The 16,194-nt window shown below is 54.5% G+C and overlaps 1 protein-coding gene across 1 annotated transcript in view; it reads left to right on the forward strand.

The window, feature by feature from the left end:
- FGD5 (FYVE, RhoGEF and PH domain containing 5) overlaps window positions 1–16,194 on the forward strand; it is a gene marked incomplete at its 3' end in the record, with an annotated part of 78,314 nt that overhangs the window by 49,619 nt on the left and 12,501 nt on the right. Inside the window, exons 5-11 of the mRNA XM_084247927.1 lie at window positions 5,278–5,438; window positions 5,613–5,769; window positions 6,348–6,435; window positions 8,003–8,053; window positions 8,637–8,695; window positions 11,755–11,826; window positions 12,687–12,755. Of these exons, the coding sequence (XP_084104053.1) occupies window positions 5,278–5,438; window positions 5,613–5,769; window positions 6,348–6,435; window positions 8,003–8,053; window positions 8,637–8,695; window positions 11,755–11,826; window positions 12,687–12,755 (657 nt within the window). The remainder of the gene's footprint in view (window positions 1–5,277; window positions 5,439–5,612; window positions 5,770–6,347; window positions 6,436–8,002; window positions 8,054–8,636; window positions 8,696–11,754; window positions 11,827–12,686; window positions 12,756–16,194) is intronic.

Genomic DNA, 16,194 nt, shown 5'->3' on the forward strand with positions numbered 1-16,194 from the left:
GTTCCTTAAATATTCTTGGTACAAGTCCATTTAGTCCATTTTCAGATACAGGTTTTAAGAATATTCTCCCAATCTGTGGCTTCCCTAGTCAGTTTCCAAACAACATAATTGAAATAAAAATCTCATATTGTATGATTCACCCATTCAGAGTGTAAAGTTCAGTAGTTTGGTAGATTCCCAGAGGTGGGCAGCCATCCCATAATCAATTTTTTTAAAGATTTATTTATTTGTTTATATGAGAACCGGCGTACAGGCCACATTCGCAGGAGGATGAGAGGTTCACCAGAGACAGAGTGGGGAACAGAACAGGCGGATGATGAAATACACTGCTGAGGGGAGCTGGGTGAGACAGGAGAGGTCTGTTGTGCCATGTGGGGCCCTCCCGGCTGGCTGGGATCAAACCGGCGCTGTAGAGGCTGCAGTCTGCTTCACAGCATGTCGTTTAGGGGAGCCCCCCACTGGGGGAGGCACCCTATAATCAATTTTAACACATTCTTATCACCCCCCAAAGAAACTCTGTACCTAGGAGCTCTTATTTCCTTCCCCCGGCTGCCAGCACCATACCTCTACCAGCCTAGTTCTGTCTCTGTTGACTTGCCCATTCTGAACATTTCATTTCAGTGGAACCATGCAATTTATGTCTTTCATCATTGACTTCTTTCATGTCACCTGTGTTGTTTTCAAGATCCATCCACATGGTAGCTTATGTCGGTACTTCACTCCTTTTTAGTGACTAAGTAATATTCCCCCACGGATGGACCACATTTTGTCTATCCATTCCTCCCTTGGTGTGCATTTGGGTTCTTCCCACTTTTTCACTATTAGGAAAATGCTTCTATCAACACTGACTTACAGGTTCTCGCGTGAAAGTATTTTCAGTTCTCTTGGTATATTCCTAGGCGTGAACTTACTGCATCATATGGTAATACTTTAACTATCTGAGGAATTGCCAGGCTGTTTTCCAAGGCAGCTGCATCATTTCAACTCCCACCAGCAGTGTGTGAGGGTCCTGCTTCCTCCGCTTCCTCGCAGTGCTGGTTATGACATGTCTGTTTCATGTAACTGTCCTCGTGGGAGTGAGATGGTATCTCATTGTGGTTTTCATCTTGCGCTAATGACGAGTGCACTAATGAGCATCTTTTCTTGGGCTTTTCGGTCATTTGTATATTTTCTTTGAAGAAATGTCTTTCAAATCCTTTGCCCAGGAGCAAAGGGTAGAATCCGATGTGCCATGGTAGGGACTATGGTGCCTTGGAGGTGGCCATGGTGTGGTCACATACCTGTGAAGAAGAATGAACCTGTACCCCTAAAACATATACAGTGTTGTAAGCCAGTGTTACCTTAATAAAATAAATAAATTTAAAAATAGTAATATAGCTTACAGTTCAAGAAGTCTTTGCCAGCCCCACTGACAATTGTTTTCAGGGTTCCACAGCACCCTCAGGTGATTGACAGGGTAAAGGGGAGCAGAGTTCCCAGGCAGCTCACCCCTGCCAAGGTGTGTAGGGGATGTGGTGGGAAAGGCTGAGGTTGGTGTTTGTTTGGCCAGAGGCTCCCCTGCTCAGCACCCTTCAGTGACTCCCTGTCACTCCAGGGTGATGCCCAAATCCCTGAGGAATCTGCAGGGCCCTGAGGGAGGGATCCCCTGCCTGGCCCCCCAGCATTATATTCCGACTTCTTGCAAGGGTGGGCACATAAGCCTGTGCCCACATACACCCACTGCACCCAGGCCATGCTTGGTGTCTCGCTTCTTCTACCGCAGGGCCTTGTCCGGGAACACTCCCCGCCTCATCTCAGTGGCAAGTCTTCCCAAAGCTAAACCAGGTCTCCTTGCTGTGGTAGCCATGGCCTGTGCTTCCAGCACATAAACCAGTGTTGAGATCAACTTTTTTTTAAGAAGATTTATTTTATTTATACAAGAGCCGGGGTACAGGCCAGATGTGTGGGAGGGTGAGAGGATTCACCAGAGACAGAGTAGGGAGCAGAACAGGCAGACTGATGAAACACACTGCTGAGGGGAGCAGTGGGAAGACAGGAGAGGTCTGCTTGCCATGTGGGTTGCTCCGAGGCCAGTGGGGATTGAACCAGCACTGCAGAGGCTGTGGACAGCTTCACAGCGCTGCGCTCAACCGCCTGCACCACCAGGGAAGCCCGAGATCAACTTTTTGTTCATCTCTCCCACCCCTCCATTGCAGGCTCAGGGACACAACTGTGTCTCTGCTGCTCTCACTCTCTCCTCTGGGCTTGGGTGGAGAATATTTGTTGAGTGAAGAGCGAGACAAGGACCAGGTATCTCATACCCACCTCCTCTCCTTGAGATGGGTGTAGCACCCCCAAGTGCTGTCTTGGGCAGAGCTACCGAGACAGCCGAAACCCTGCAGGGAGGGGTGGAAGGCACCCGGCCCCTGTGTCCCGGCACCGCGCCGTGTCTAAGGTAGGATGTTTGTGGCAACTCCGATTATGCTAGTTTCTGAAGTGCTGGGGATGGCCGTGCTGCCCACTGGGACCGAGTCGATTTAGTGAGAATTAATTACAGACGAGGAACCAGCTTGCAGAGCAGTTAATATTCCAGCTCCCTGGAGCGCAATGCAGGTGCCCCATCTTCTTGTCTCCACTTGTCCTTCCCCATCGCCCCGCGTCCCCGTCTCGTTCCCTCTGTGGTGCTCTGGGTCTGGACCTCAGGGCGACTGCCACGAGCCACTTCTCTTCTGTCTTAAGGGTCCTGCAGTCCGTCCACCAGCTGGCATTATAGACCCCCTTCTCGTGTCACATACTCTGCTGGACTTGACAGGGTAGGAGACAAAGAAATGTGGCCGTGCTGTGACGCTGTCGCATCTCAAGCATAATCACAGCTGCTGTGGGACTAGCACTTGACAGTTTGCAAAGCAGCTTTAAACATCAGGACGAGCCTCTCGTTAGCCTTGGTGGTACCTTATCCCCATCGCACAGATGAAGGAGCTTAGGCTGCAAGAGAGGGCACTTGCCCGCAGGCACTATGGAGCAGCTGAGCTTCAAGCTGGCCCACGAGAGAGCGTGCTGGTCTCTACCAGGAGCTCCCCATGCACAGGGGTATTGTCCTCCCTGAGTATTTTCTTTCTTTCTCTGGGATGCTGGGGCTGAGGAGACCTTGCCAGGCTGGGGGCCGGGTCTCTGAGCATGGAGACTCACAGCCCTCCTGCCTGGGCGCTCCTGCTCAGCTCAGCAATCTCACCTCCACGGCAGGTTCCGCGGGGCCCACGGCCCGGGAGGCACTGTGGGAAGAGAGGCGAGTTAAAGACCACCTCCCTCTGGCTGCCCCCTGGCACGGGAGTCACACTTTGTCTCCTAAGCACGTAACAGGAAAAGGCTTTGCTAGGTCAGGCTCAAAGAGGCTCAGTTTCTACTCAGAGCTGCAGCCTTAGCCCCCACATGAGGGCACACATGCCTTCGAGAATCCAGCCACTGGTTGCTGACCTTGGTGATGGGACTGAAGGATTCCCCAGACCTTGATTTACTCCAGATGGGGCCTCTGACAGGAACCAGCTCCACTCCATCCTTGGGACCCTCAGCCAGACTGGGCAGCCTGTCCGCTCCCCCAAGTCCTGGCAGAGCAGGTGGTGGCAGCAACAGGCCAATGCCTGACGGGCTGCGGAACTCAGGATGTGGAGACCTCAGTCACCACCACATCTGCATCCCCATCTGCCAGCGATGGCGGCCTCTTCACGGATGTTCCACAGGCAGCTCTAGGGAGACCGCCCCAGCCTCTGCTTTCCTCATCTGTCTCCCTCTCTCCATCATCTCTTCCATGTCTTGCCTCCTCTTTCTCTATCTTCTTTCTTTCTCCCCCTTTGCTTGTGCCCCATCCCACCTCCCTCTTTCCTGTCCCCTCCTGTCACCTGCAAGCCCCTACTCTCTTCTCCTTTACTGAGAAGAGAGACCAGAAAGCCTTCCTGGGGGAAGGGCTGTCCTTCCTCTTGGGTACTTCCCCCCTCAGAGTCTACACACGGAGACCTTTCTAGCAGTGAGAACTGTTTAGCAATGGAATTAACTGTCTGCCCAGTAATGAGTTCACTGTCAGGGAGGCAATCAAGCAAGGTCTGACTTACTTTAAAGGCGTAAAGGTGACTCGACCTTCCCCATCTGTCTGGGTGACACAGCGCCTGAGCTGAGCCTCCCTCTGTGCATCACTGCATGTTTTCAGGTGGTTTCAGGTACCCTGTGTATTTAAAACTATAGACCTGCAAGAACAGGTGTGTTTGAAGATAAAATATTTTGGTTGTGAGCAGTCTTGCATGCTTTGTTCTTTTAATGTTTATTAACATTAGTTTAATTTTTTTTTTTAATTTTTTTAAGATTTTTTTTTTTTTAATAGAGGCATGTTTTTCTTTCTTTATTTGTTTGCTTGTCTGTTTTGTTTATACATGCACTGGGCACAGTCAGAAGCGCGGGAGGGTGAGAGAATTCACCAGAGCCAGAGCGAGGGGCAGAGCAGGCAGAAGGACCGAAGTACACTGCTGAGGGGAGCAGCGGGCGGCAGGAGAGGTCTGCGCGCCATGTGGGACCCTCCTCCGGTGGCCGGGGAGCAGCCGGGGATCGAACCGGCACCGCAGAGGCCGCGGGCAGCCTCGCAACCCAGCGCTCCACCGCTGCGCCACCGGGGAGGCCCAACATTAGTTTAATTTTTAAAGTAAGCATGATAGTAGCAATTTCAGAAAACAGAGACAAGAAGGGAAAAGTAAGCATTCCTGAGTTATCCCTGCACAGCCCCAATTGACGTTTCTCCCCTTTTCCCTTTAGCCTTTTCCACTGTTCATTTTCTGTAATTCTATGCACAAACAGCATCGTATTCCTTTGTGCTGTCTTAGCACCACGCCTGAACACGCTCATGGAGTCGGCCTCCTCACGCCAGGTCACTGCTCAGCACTCGCAGGAGTGACCGCAGGTGATTTCTGTAGACGCTACTTTGAGCCAGCTCCGGGCCCAAGCTCTTCGACTCTGAGTGACTGTGGGGCGCAGGGGCTGGATGTTTCTCCAGAGCAGGAATCCAGCTCCTCACCCCTCTTGTAAAAGGGACAAGCACCCAGGTTCCTGCAAAGAAGGAACGGCCCACTCCGTGCCGGGAGTGGTGTGCTCCTGGGCATCCCCAGGCCTGTGTATCACCTGTGTTTTGCGGATGAGAATGCAGGGGACAGCAGCCAGAGGTCCCAAGGCCATGCTTGGCCAGGGCTCCTCTGCCTCTGCAGCCTGCCAGCCGGGCCTCTCCTGTCAGTGCGCGTCACAGACCTTTCGGGGTTTCAGGATTTCCATGGAGCTGTCACCCGGGCGTTGGATGAGATGGACCAAGAGGGCAAGAATGGGTCGTCCAGGGAGGAGCTGAGGCGCGGCCTGAGTGAGCTCCCCGCCATCCACGAGCTGCACCAGGGGCTCCTGGAGGAGCTGGAGGAGCGGCTGCTGCACTGGTGAGCTGCCCCCCGCTCCCAACCCCGTCCTGTGGGGCCAGGGTCTTCCCTGTGACGGGTGGGGGAGCCGAGGCCCAAGATTTGCTCAAAGTAAGAGCACCACAGTGGGGTCAGGCTGGGATGCCCCTGTTCAGGGGCTGAGCCCTCACTGTCCTGTCCCCTGCCCCTCTTCAGGGAGGGCCAGCAGAAGGTGGCTGACCTCTTCCTGGCCCGGGAGCAGGACTTTGACCACCATGCGGCCCACATCCTGCAGTTCGACAGGTGCCTGAGCCTGCTGGGGGAGAACTGCCTGCACTCTCCCCGGCTGGCAGCTGCCGTCCACGAATTTGAGGTGGGTTCCTTGCTCCCCTGGGCACCTGCTTTAAGGACTTGGGCATGGGTACCAAACGGTTTAATGCCAAGCAGTGGGGCTTCTTGGGAGGTGTGAGGCAGGGGGCAGGGGAAACACCTGGTGGGGTGGGGTGGGGTGGGGTGGGATGGGGTGGGGAACACAGAATATCCTTGTTGAGCCATGGATGCCAACGTGGTGAGCCCAGCCACAGGCATAGCTTCAGTGGCCATCCTCCCATCCCAGTAGAAAAGTATGATGCAAACTGGGCCCCAGCCACAGAAATGACCAGCAAATGGTCACATATTAGGGATTTGGTTACTGGCAGAAAAAATAGGGGTCTCTTTTCTATCACTAATACTGGATGCAAGGCCCAGGAAAGGCATGTTTTTCTGCAGCACAGGTCATGGGCCTGAGGACTGAATTGTCACGGGGGGTGGTGCTAATCTAGGAGGACTTCCTGGAGGAGGGGAGCCTGGTTCTGTAGCGGGAGGGCGAAGGCCAGCTGAGATGAGAATGGGGTGGTGTGTGTGGGTCGCAGGGATCGCTGATGGAGTTTTGTCCTTGTCTCTCGGGAGCAGCAGAGCCTGCCAGGAGGCGGCCAGAACTCGAAGCACCGGCTGCTGAGGGTGGTTCAGCGGCTCTTCCAATACCAAGTACTCCTCACAGGTGGGCCCTGGGGAGGGCAGGCGTACTGAGGTGATGAGGGGGAAGGGAGGGGTCTGGGTAGGTGTGTGATCACAACCTCTCTCCCACGAGGCCATCAGGGGTGGGGGAGGCTCAGGCTCACTTCCTGCGCCTGCCCCTGCAGAGGTGCCAGGCTGTGACCTCCTTTCCCCTCCAGCAGAGCTGTGGGCCCACAGCACTGTGGAACCCCACTCCGGGCATCCTGTGCCTTCCTTCAGCCCCCTCCAGCCCACCCTGCATCTGCTCCCCGCAGCAGGAATCTTCTCATCGCACTCACGTGGTTCTTGTCACCAAGCCCTCCTGACGGACATCAGTGGGTGTTCGCCACTCGGGCATGCTGGCGCTCTTTGTACCTTTGCCACTAGCCAGGTGCTGCCGCTTTCCCGCAGAGCTTTTGAGTGATGTTCTCTCCTCCCCCCGCCCCTCCACCGCTGACACCCCCTCCATGAAGGGCCACTCTCCCTGCACGGGCCAAAAATGCCAGCATTTCTGGGGCTCCGGCCTAGGTCCTTTTCCCTTCCCTCCCTGCACACTCTCCTCCCCTCCTTACACTTGCCAGAAACACCCACGCCTGTCCTTGAGGACAGGCCCATTTTCCCAGCTGCCTCCCAAATGGGCAAAGACCCCTGCCCTGGGGAGTTGGCCTTCCTGCGGGGGAGGTGGACGTAGAGATGGTTGCGTGTAACTCCAGGGAGTGACCAGGACTGTAAGAAAAGTGCACAAGGGGGTAGAATCATTCACTCAACTAAGTCGGCAAATACTAAACTGAACATCAGCTCAGGATCAGCCCCCCGTGCTAGATGCTGGAGAGAGAACAGGGAATTCAGCAGTCAGGCGGTGTCACGCTGAGGAGCTTGTACGCCAACAAAGAAGGAAAGAAAAATAGAACCCGTTTGTGATCAGAGTTCAGGAGAAAAAGAAAGCAGGTGAAGGAGACAGCGGGCAGGGAGCTGCAGCGAGTATACACTCTGAGGCGACCTCTCTGAGGCGGTGACATTCAACAGAGCTCAGCACAGTGAGGACATGAGCCCTGGGGAGACCTGGGAGAAGAGAGTGCCAGGTGGAGGAATAGTGAGTGCAAAGGCCCTGGGGCAGGGGCGAGCTTGGCATGTTCAAGAAATAGCAAGAAGGCCAGCATTGCCACAGTAAAAAGGTGAGATGGAGGGTGGTGGTCATGGAGGGGTGAGCCAGGTGGAGCCTTGCGGTGTACATGCACGAATGGTCCAACACATCACACTCCAGTATGCCTCCTGAAGACGGGGTTCACCTGCCCTTCACATCTGTATCCCAAAGGCATAGCCAGTGGCACACACACAGCAGGGGCTCTGTAAATGTTTGGGGAGTGAGTGAACGGCTGGCTCGCAGTGGCGGTGGGATGTTCGTGGTGGCCCTGGGGGCCTGGGCTTGTGCGAGTGTGGTGCTGTGATGGGGTGAGAGGATGGATGTCCTGTTATGGAACTTCTCTGCTTTTGGAGAGAGGGGCTCCTGCTGTGGACCGGGGGTGCCAGTCTCCCAGGCACACTGACACTGGCTCTTGTTCTGCCTACAGATTATTTAAATAACCTTTGCCCGGACTCCGCTGAGTACGAGAACACACAGGGTAAGTCCAGCGTGAGCCTGGAGGAGGAGACACATTCCTGTTTCCCCTGGACCCAGTTCTGGACTCTACACCAGTTCCAGGCCCAGGACAGAGCCCCCTCCCACCAGCTGGTGCTTGAAGCCTCTGGGCTTCTGAGATACTCTCCTCCCACCTCAACCACTGGGACTCCCCAGGAGGTGCAGATGTTAGTCAGAAGAGAAGGGGTGACCAGAGTCGATAGTAGCAGATGGGGCCTGGCCTGACATCTCTCCCTAGGCTCCAGGTTTTCCCCTCAATTCTATGTATCTGTCCCTGTAGTTTCCCTGACAGGGAAAGTGAGGCACAGAGTGGTCAGACCACTATCCACTTAGAAAGCAATGGTAGACCAGAGGTTAGGCCTGTGACCTGACCCTACCGTGAGGAAATACAGTCCCACCCACAGGCAAGGTCCTGTGAGGATAGCAACCTCAGGGAATGTTGGGCTGCGAGGGGGGCATGCATGGGGCTTGGGGATGGGGATAATAGATGGGAAGAGGCAAGCATGGGGGTGACCAGCCTGGCCCCCCACAAACGTCCCTGACATTTGCTCTGCTTCCCTCCTCAGGTGCACTGACCCTCATCTCCAAAATCACAGACCATGCTAATGACAGCATGGAACAAGGGGTAAGTCCATCCCCTAGGCACCTTCCCTGGGGTACAAGTTCCAGGACCCCCTTCACCTTGCCCAGGTCCGCCTTGTGCTGTTCCACCTCTGGGGGCTGCAGGCAGCCATTTATCTCACAAGACACAAGAACCTTGGATTCTCAGGTCCTGTGTGTCCTTCTCTGGGCCTCCAGCTCGCCATTCAGACAAGGAGGAAGGCTCCAGGCTCACACAGACCTGATGAGTAAAATACCAACTGTGGTCTGAGGCATCAGTTCCAGAAATGCTCTGTAAACTGCAGATTTCTCAGCACCTCTGGGATCTTCCTCTTCAGAATATCTGAGGGTAGAAATGATTATCAAGCACCCAGGTGAATGTTCTGCTCAGAAAAGATTGAGACCCACTCCTCTGGAGAGCTCATAGCTCTAGATCTTATGTGTGTGATTCCAGTGTTTGTCTACACCAATCAGGGCTTTTATTGGGTTTCTTCCAAGGATCACCCTTCTCAAGGCATATCCCAACTCTCTCTGAGCAGTTAATAGGTTCCTGGTGTCCACATACTTTCTGCTCTGCTAAGCCGTAAATGTGCTAGAGCGTTAGACCCAGATGATTCTAAGGCTGAGGCCCAGCAACATGGAACAGAGTTCGTGATCTATTAGTGATGCCTTCACAGGCAGAGATGGGAGGGAAGGCGGTGTGTTTGCTAAGCAGTTGCTTAGCTAGTATGGGTCAGGCTGGGCATTGGAGGTACAGAAATAAGACATCACAGCCCTTGAGAAATCACAGCTGAGTGGAACAGTAATCATGTGGACTCAAAGAGCCATGGTGAACATCATAAGGCAGAGAGAAAATGCTGTCAGCTTCAGAGAGGGGAGCTGTCCCTTCCTCATTGGTATGAGTGCTTGTGGCAGATGGGGGAAGGGTATGCCGGGAAGAGACACTGGACTGGCATAGGCATGGTGGCAGGACACTAGCTCGGCTGAATGGTGGAACAGGGCAGGTGAGGTAGAGGTTGGATACCTGTACCTACAGCATGATTTGTGGTGGTCATCATTGACCTTGAGCTCACCTGGCCGAGGTCGCACTTGTCAGGTTTCTCCACAAATGAAGTTATTCCTCCTCCCTACCTTGTCTATAGAAGGTCTCCATGTGGAACACACATTTGGGGACGGATAGTTATGCCTTCTCTCCTTCAGAATGGAGAACCTAAATTAGGAAATCTTCTGCAAGGGAGTGATGTCTCTCCTCCCTTATTTATTAATGTAGTCAATCATTATAATTAAATCATTCACTTAGATCAGTAGACTCATAGATACTTATTTTATGTTTGGGTTACAACCCCATGCCACTGTATTTATTTCCCAAATTGTTGCAGCTTTGACCATTGGGAATCCATTCAGTTGGTTCATGTGCCCTGATCACACACTCCCATCAATGCAGGTTTTGAGGGGTATGTGTTTATTTGGGCACTTCCTTGTTTTCTGACATTATGGATGCCCCAGGCTCAGCTTATATATTTCTTGACCCATTTTTCCAAGGATTTCTGGCTCCTTTAATTAGATAATGGTAGTAGAGACCAAGATTTGGGTGCCAGGTGTGTTTATTGCTGCTGGGGTACCATTTACTTTAACCCCTCTCAACTGACAAAGCAAAGAAAGATAAACACTAGCCCATGTGTATATTCCTATTAGTAGATTTTCTACTCATGACCTTCTGTATTTTTATTAAGTGAACATGACTTCTGACTGACGTCCCCATCTCTCATCACGGTCACATGGCCGAATTCTAGCCTCTTTTCCTTGGTTATCTGTAAATTTCCACTCCAACAGTAAGAAACCTGGCTCCCACAGTCCATCACCCATTGACTTAATTGTTCAACTTACCTTCAGTCTTGCAAGGTACTTTCTCTGGGTATAAATATGGGTTGACCATTTTTTCCTTTCTGGGTGCCATGGGAATGCCCACCTGGTCTCACTGTGAGGCCTGATACCCCATTGATGTCTGGTCCAAGGCTTCTCCTCTGAGCTGACGTCCCCATAAGGCCTGGAACATCCAGATTTCAGCAACCCAGGGTGGGACCTCAGGGGGAGAGTAACCATGAAAACCCACCACCCAGGGAGGAGACGGGTCCAAGCTGCTTATGGGCGTGGCTGGGGAGCGTCAGTCCCACTGGCCATCCGCTATGTGAAGAGGTAGGCCTCATCCCCCCTGCGCAGCACCCCAGATTAAAAGCAATAATGAGCATCCTAAGTGTGGGGCAGGTGCCCCGTGAGCCTCACTCAGGGTCACATTCGAAAATGAACCACTGAGGTGAAAACCAGGTGCAGAGAGTCAGCCTGAAAAGGCCTGTCCAGCGGACGTGGGTCAGGATCCCTCAACTGTTCCTGGTTCTGTCTGTGCAGAAAGCTGAACCCCCCCCCGCCCCGCCCCCATGGGAGAAGAGCCTGGCAAGGTGCAGTCAGGACTCTTCTCCCGCTGGTGACTCTTTGCCTGCTGGTGGCTGCATCCCGAGGTGCCCACTGGCCCAAGTCCCAGTGACTGACAGGCACTGGCACGGGGATAAGAGGCCCTGGAATAGCCGTACCTCTGGGGATGAGCAAGAAGCAGGGGTGTTGGCATAAAGGAGGGTGAGAAGAAAGCCGCTAAAATGTCAGTGAATTCTTAAAAGTCAAGAATGGGTGGGGGAGCAGTTTAGAATAACACGGAACCCAGACATGAGGGACATCAGCAGTCACTTGCAAACTCTTTTCTAGGAGTTTCTACCAGGTGCTCACAAGGAGGACTGGGGGCAGTGCAGGGGGCCAGGAGGAGCTATGGTACAGGCTGACACAAAACCCTGCCCATTTCCCCAGGTCCCTGGATGGGCTGGCCTGATGATGGTTTGCACATCTGGTGGATATGCCTGGCTCAGACCTGGGTCCAGCTCCCTGTCCTGTCACAGTCAGGAGGTCTGATTTGGGCCAGGCCTTTTGGGCTCCATGCTGCTGCTCTGAAGAAGAAGCAGTGCTGCCCCTTACCAAGGAGATAAGACCCCTCCAAGAGGCCCTGATCTCTCCCCCTCACCCCGCTCCCACCCACAGGAAAACCTGCAGAAGCTGGTCCACATCGAGCACAGTGTTCGGGGCCAGGGGGACCTCCTCCAGCCAGGAAGGGTGAGTGCACGCCACATGGGCAGGGTGGGGGCAGCCTGGCGAGTGGCAGGCTCCGAGAAGCCCACCGTTAGGCTGGGCTGGCCTGGTGGGCTGGCTGCAGGTGCTGTGTGCCCGAGACGGGTGTGAGCAGGCGGCAGGTGGGCTTTGCTGGACTCGTTGGGCAGAAGCAGCATCACTGGGGTGCAGTGCTCCCTATGGTGCTCTCCACCACTGGGAAGACACCCCCAAAATACTTCGCTTCCCAGCATTCCTGAGAAATCAGGAAAACCAACTCTCAAGAGCCCAACAAAGCATTTTTAAAAATCATGTTTTTTGCCCTTTGGCTGCTTCAGCCGCACCTGGTCCTCTGGTCAGCGGACACCGCCTATGTGCAGGACGGCGCATCGGCCACGTGCCGGCCAGTAGATTTTCTTCTCCTCTCTCTTAGCTCTCCCTTTGCTCACTCCATATGTAAATAAATCCTTTTTCTTGCTAAAAAATAAAATAACATTTTAAAAAGACAATTGTACCCACTTTTAAGCTTCCAAATAATAATAACAACAATAACAAACATAACACTCAGCTCAAAACCAAAGGGGCGGGACCTCCCTGGTCTGAGATCCTGGGCCTGGGCCATCACTTCGGTGTTTGCTGTGTCTGCTCCAGCACTGAGGGGGCTTAGCGCTCTTCACAGGTCTCCAGCTGTTCTAGCAGACTTTCAGGATCTCCATTCTGAAGGGACTGCCAGCTGCTCAGGGCAGCAACAGGGTCGTTGTCTGGACCAGAACAGTGTCTGGGGCTTGTCCTTCAAGGTGGGGTGCTGCAGGAAGGCTGAACAAGGATGCTCCAGCCTGACAGCTGGCCTCTGCTTCTCTCCACAGGAGTTTCTGAAGGAAGGGACTCTGATGAAAGTAGCAGGGAGAAACAGACGCCCGCGGCACCTGTTCTTGGTAAGTCCCTGGCCCCCAAACCCAAGTCCCAGACTCTCAGGGTCTGTGAAGTGTTCTAGGGCCGGTCTCCCAGGAGGAGGATGAGGACAGGGTGGGCTCTTAAAGACAGAATCCTTCTGTACAGCTGAGCTTTCTGGCAAGCGGAGACTTTACCCCTACCCCATTTATTATTTGAATGGAATGTCGCCCAAATCAGTGATCCCTGTTCCCATCTGAAACCTGCCCAAGCCAGGACTTCCTTAAACTGGCAATCTCTAAGGAAGCACCTTAGCACCAGGTCCAGAGAGGAGGTGGGCATGGCCAGGTCTGCTCAGGTGTGGGGGTGTGCGGGACGGAGTCCCAGGGCATGAACAGGAGGCAACTCTCCATGGCCACACTCTGGATTCACAGGCAGACCGAGCACCAGCGTCCAGCCTGTGAGGCAGGGATGCCCACCCCGTGGCTGCTGATACCAGAGCTCTTAGCCCCTGTCCAGTGGCCCGGCCCTGGGCTTGGAGTTCAGTTGGTGGGGGTGGGGAGCACCATCCCTTGTTCTCCTTTGGAGACTTAGTATTTTAATTTTCTATTGAGAAAAAAATCCACATTCTTGAATTTAGGGCCATCTATGTGGTAAAGAGCTAGTCTGAGCAGTTGGGTCCTGACCTGGCATTTAACTCTCCTTAACCCTTAGACAAGACAGACATCCCAGCCTCTGATTTCCCATGAGCAACAGGAAACCATGAGCAAGTCCCCAGGAGTAACTGGGAACCGGGAGGAATTAAATGAGGCACATAGATGCAGCTTATTTGAATTACTAAGAAGCTTCTCCTACTGCCCCATGGGCCACAGGTCCTCCCCCTACCAAGGGCTGCGTAGTCACTAGCTTCCTTTGTCCCAGCACAGCCCTGAAAGGAGTTGGGGCCCAGGACTGGGTTGCCCCAAGTCTGCCCTTCTCCGGGACAGAGATAGTCCAGGATGGTGCACGGGCTGTGGGGTCAAACATCGGCTCTGAATGAGGGACCAGCGCTTCACCAAGCCCTTCCCGTGTCCTGGGGAGTTGTCCCTCCTGAAATGAGGGAGCTGAGGGAATGCCACTGAGGCCCCAGCCCTTCCCCATCTGGCCACCATCTGGGGCCAAGCCCTGCCTCTCCCTGTGCCTCTCTTGGGGACCTTCGATGCCAAAGGCACAGCGTCATTGTCTCATCTGTCCTCATCTCTCACTCACCGGCCCTCAAACAAGGGCTCTTTGGGAACCCACTTCTCTGCCCTGCAAACCCTCTTTACCCTTCAAGTGGGGCTCAAAGGTCACCTCTATCAGATGTCTCACCCCTCCCTCCTCCGCCCCTACCCTTCTTGCTCCAGCCTCCCTCCAGCATCCAGTCTGACGCTCCATCAGAGCTCCCCTATCATGATGAAAGGCCGGGTCTCCCCCAACTCCCCTGTTACTAGACCACCCGTTCCCCCAAGGTCTGCGCTGGGTCCCCTTCTCTCTCCATCAGCACAGGGCCTTCCCCTGAGTGGGCGTCGAGTGCTAGAGGAACATCTGGGAGAAGGTGACAGGGCCCTGGGCAGGACGCAGCTGGGAGCGCATGCTTGGGAATTCCCCGTCCTCGTGGGGGCCCGTTCCTATAACAATCTTAACTGCAGAGCAAAGTCTGGGCATCTTCTCATGACACATGGGTTTCAGCAAGGCTGTGGCAGGGTCCCCCATCGCCCCCGTGTCCCCAAGCAGTAGGTGGGCCATGGGTAACTAGCTCAGTGCAAAAGATGCCCCCTCACACCTCCATGAGGAATTCCTCTTCGTCCCTCTGGATCAGGGCTGTGAGACAGACTTTGAAGAGGAGAGGAGGGTTGGGGCATTTAGGAGGTGCACATAAAACCTCAGGGGGCATGCTGATGGCCATGGCAGCAGTTGCAGAGGGGCAGCCACAGCGAGGCTGGGACCGCTCTGGGCAGCTTGTGAGCAAGTCTCTGCCAGGCCAGTCACTGGCCCCAGGAGGGGCCAGGGCAGAGCCACCCCAATATACCTATGCACATCAGAACAGAGGGGCTCTCACTCACCACCCCAGCTTTCTGACCCTGGGCGGGCTGGCCAGCCCCTCTGGGTCTCAGTTTCTCCATCCATGGATTGGGGGAGCCTGCATGAGTGTGGTGGAGTGCTTTGGCCACACCGGGCACAGGGTGAGTGTCCAGCTCTGGTCCTGAAGAGCAGAGCAGAACCAGAAGGAGCTCAAAGGTTCCCTGAATCTGGGGTTGTCGCTCCTGAGATCTTTGTGTTAGTAAAGATCTGCTGGAACACAGCCTCATTCCTTAGCTTATGGGTCATCCACAGCCACGTTGGGCTGAGTGAGGAGCCGTGACAGGAACCGTGACAGGGACCGTGTAAACTCCAGAGACTAAAACATTTAGATCTGACCCTTTGCAAAAAAGTCTGCCGGCATCCGGTCTGCTCTGGCTCTGGCTCCGCTCAGAGACAGTGAGGCCCAGAGAGAGGAAGGGCTGTCCCGAGGCCACACGGCAGCTCCCTGGCGGACCAGGGCTCCGAGCTGCTGTGGCTGGGATGCAGGGTCCTGAGAATTGCCAGTGGCAGGACAGTCATCCATTCTGTGTCCTGGTGACCAGCAGGGAGAGAGCCTGTCGCTCCTGAGTCCTCGCTGATTGGGACCCCAGGAGGCAGGTCCCAGGCAGCCCCCACAACTCCCCAGTTGTGATGGCTCCCCCACACAGAGGCTCCAGGGCCTCACGTCGGTGAGGAGGCTGAGGCTCAGAGAGGAAACGGCTGGACCACAGTCACCCAGCCCGAGTGGGCGAGGACAGCCCGCCCCAGGAGCGTGGGTTGTCTTCACCAACTCTGAGCCTGTTAGCTGGACAGACACTCTCTCCTGGGAGGTGAAGCGCTTCTTCCTGTCTGCCCTGCTCGGAAGGGGAAGAGGAGCTTCAGATGGTCCTTCAGCAAATATTTATTGAGCACCTACTATGTCACTGGAGGTGCCGCAGAGCACGGGGACCACCAGCCCCCTCTCTGCAGTGCGCTCCCCTCATCCTGTCTCCTCTCCCCCCTCCCGCTCCCCTCCTTAACTAAGCTGCTGTTAAGGCCTAATTTATGTAGAGAAAGCGCAGCAGTCTTACGTGCATGGCAGTAAATGCACATCGTGTGACCACCACCTGGGTCAAGATACTGAATGTTTCCCCTGCCCCAGAGAGCCCCCGGTGCCCTTGGCAGTCACTCCCTCCCCCACCTGATATTTGGCATCCCAGGCCGTCACACGCTGACCAGGCAGCCCACACCCCTCCCCGTTTGACTCTGGCGCTCGGCGTACTCTCGAGAGTCATCCATGTGGTACGTGTCCTTGGCAGGCCCCTGTTGTTCGCCATGTAGTATTCCACGGGTGGACACCTGCTGAGAGACGCGAGGGCTGTTTCCTCGGAGGAGCTGCAATGAATTAGTCCTCTGGGAACA

This window comes from Talpa europaea (assembly GCF_964194135.1).
Source record: "Talpa europaea genome assembly, chromosome: 11".
In the NCBI taxonomy this organism is placed as follows: domain Eukaryota; kingdom Metazoa; phylum Chordata; class Mammalia; order Eulipotyphla; family Talpidae; genus Talpa; species Talpa europaea.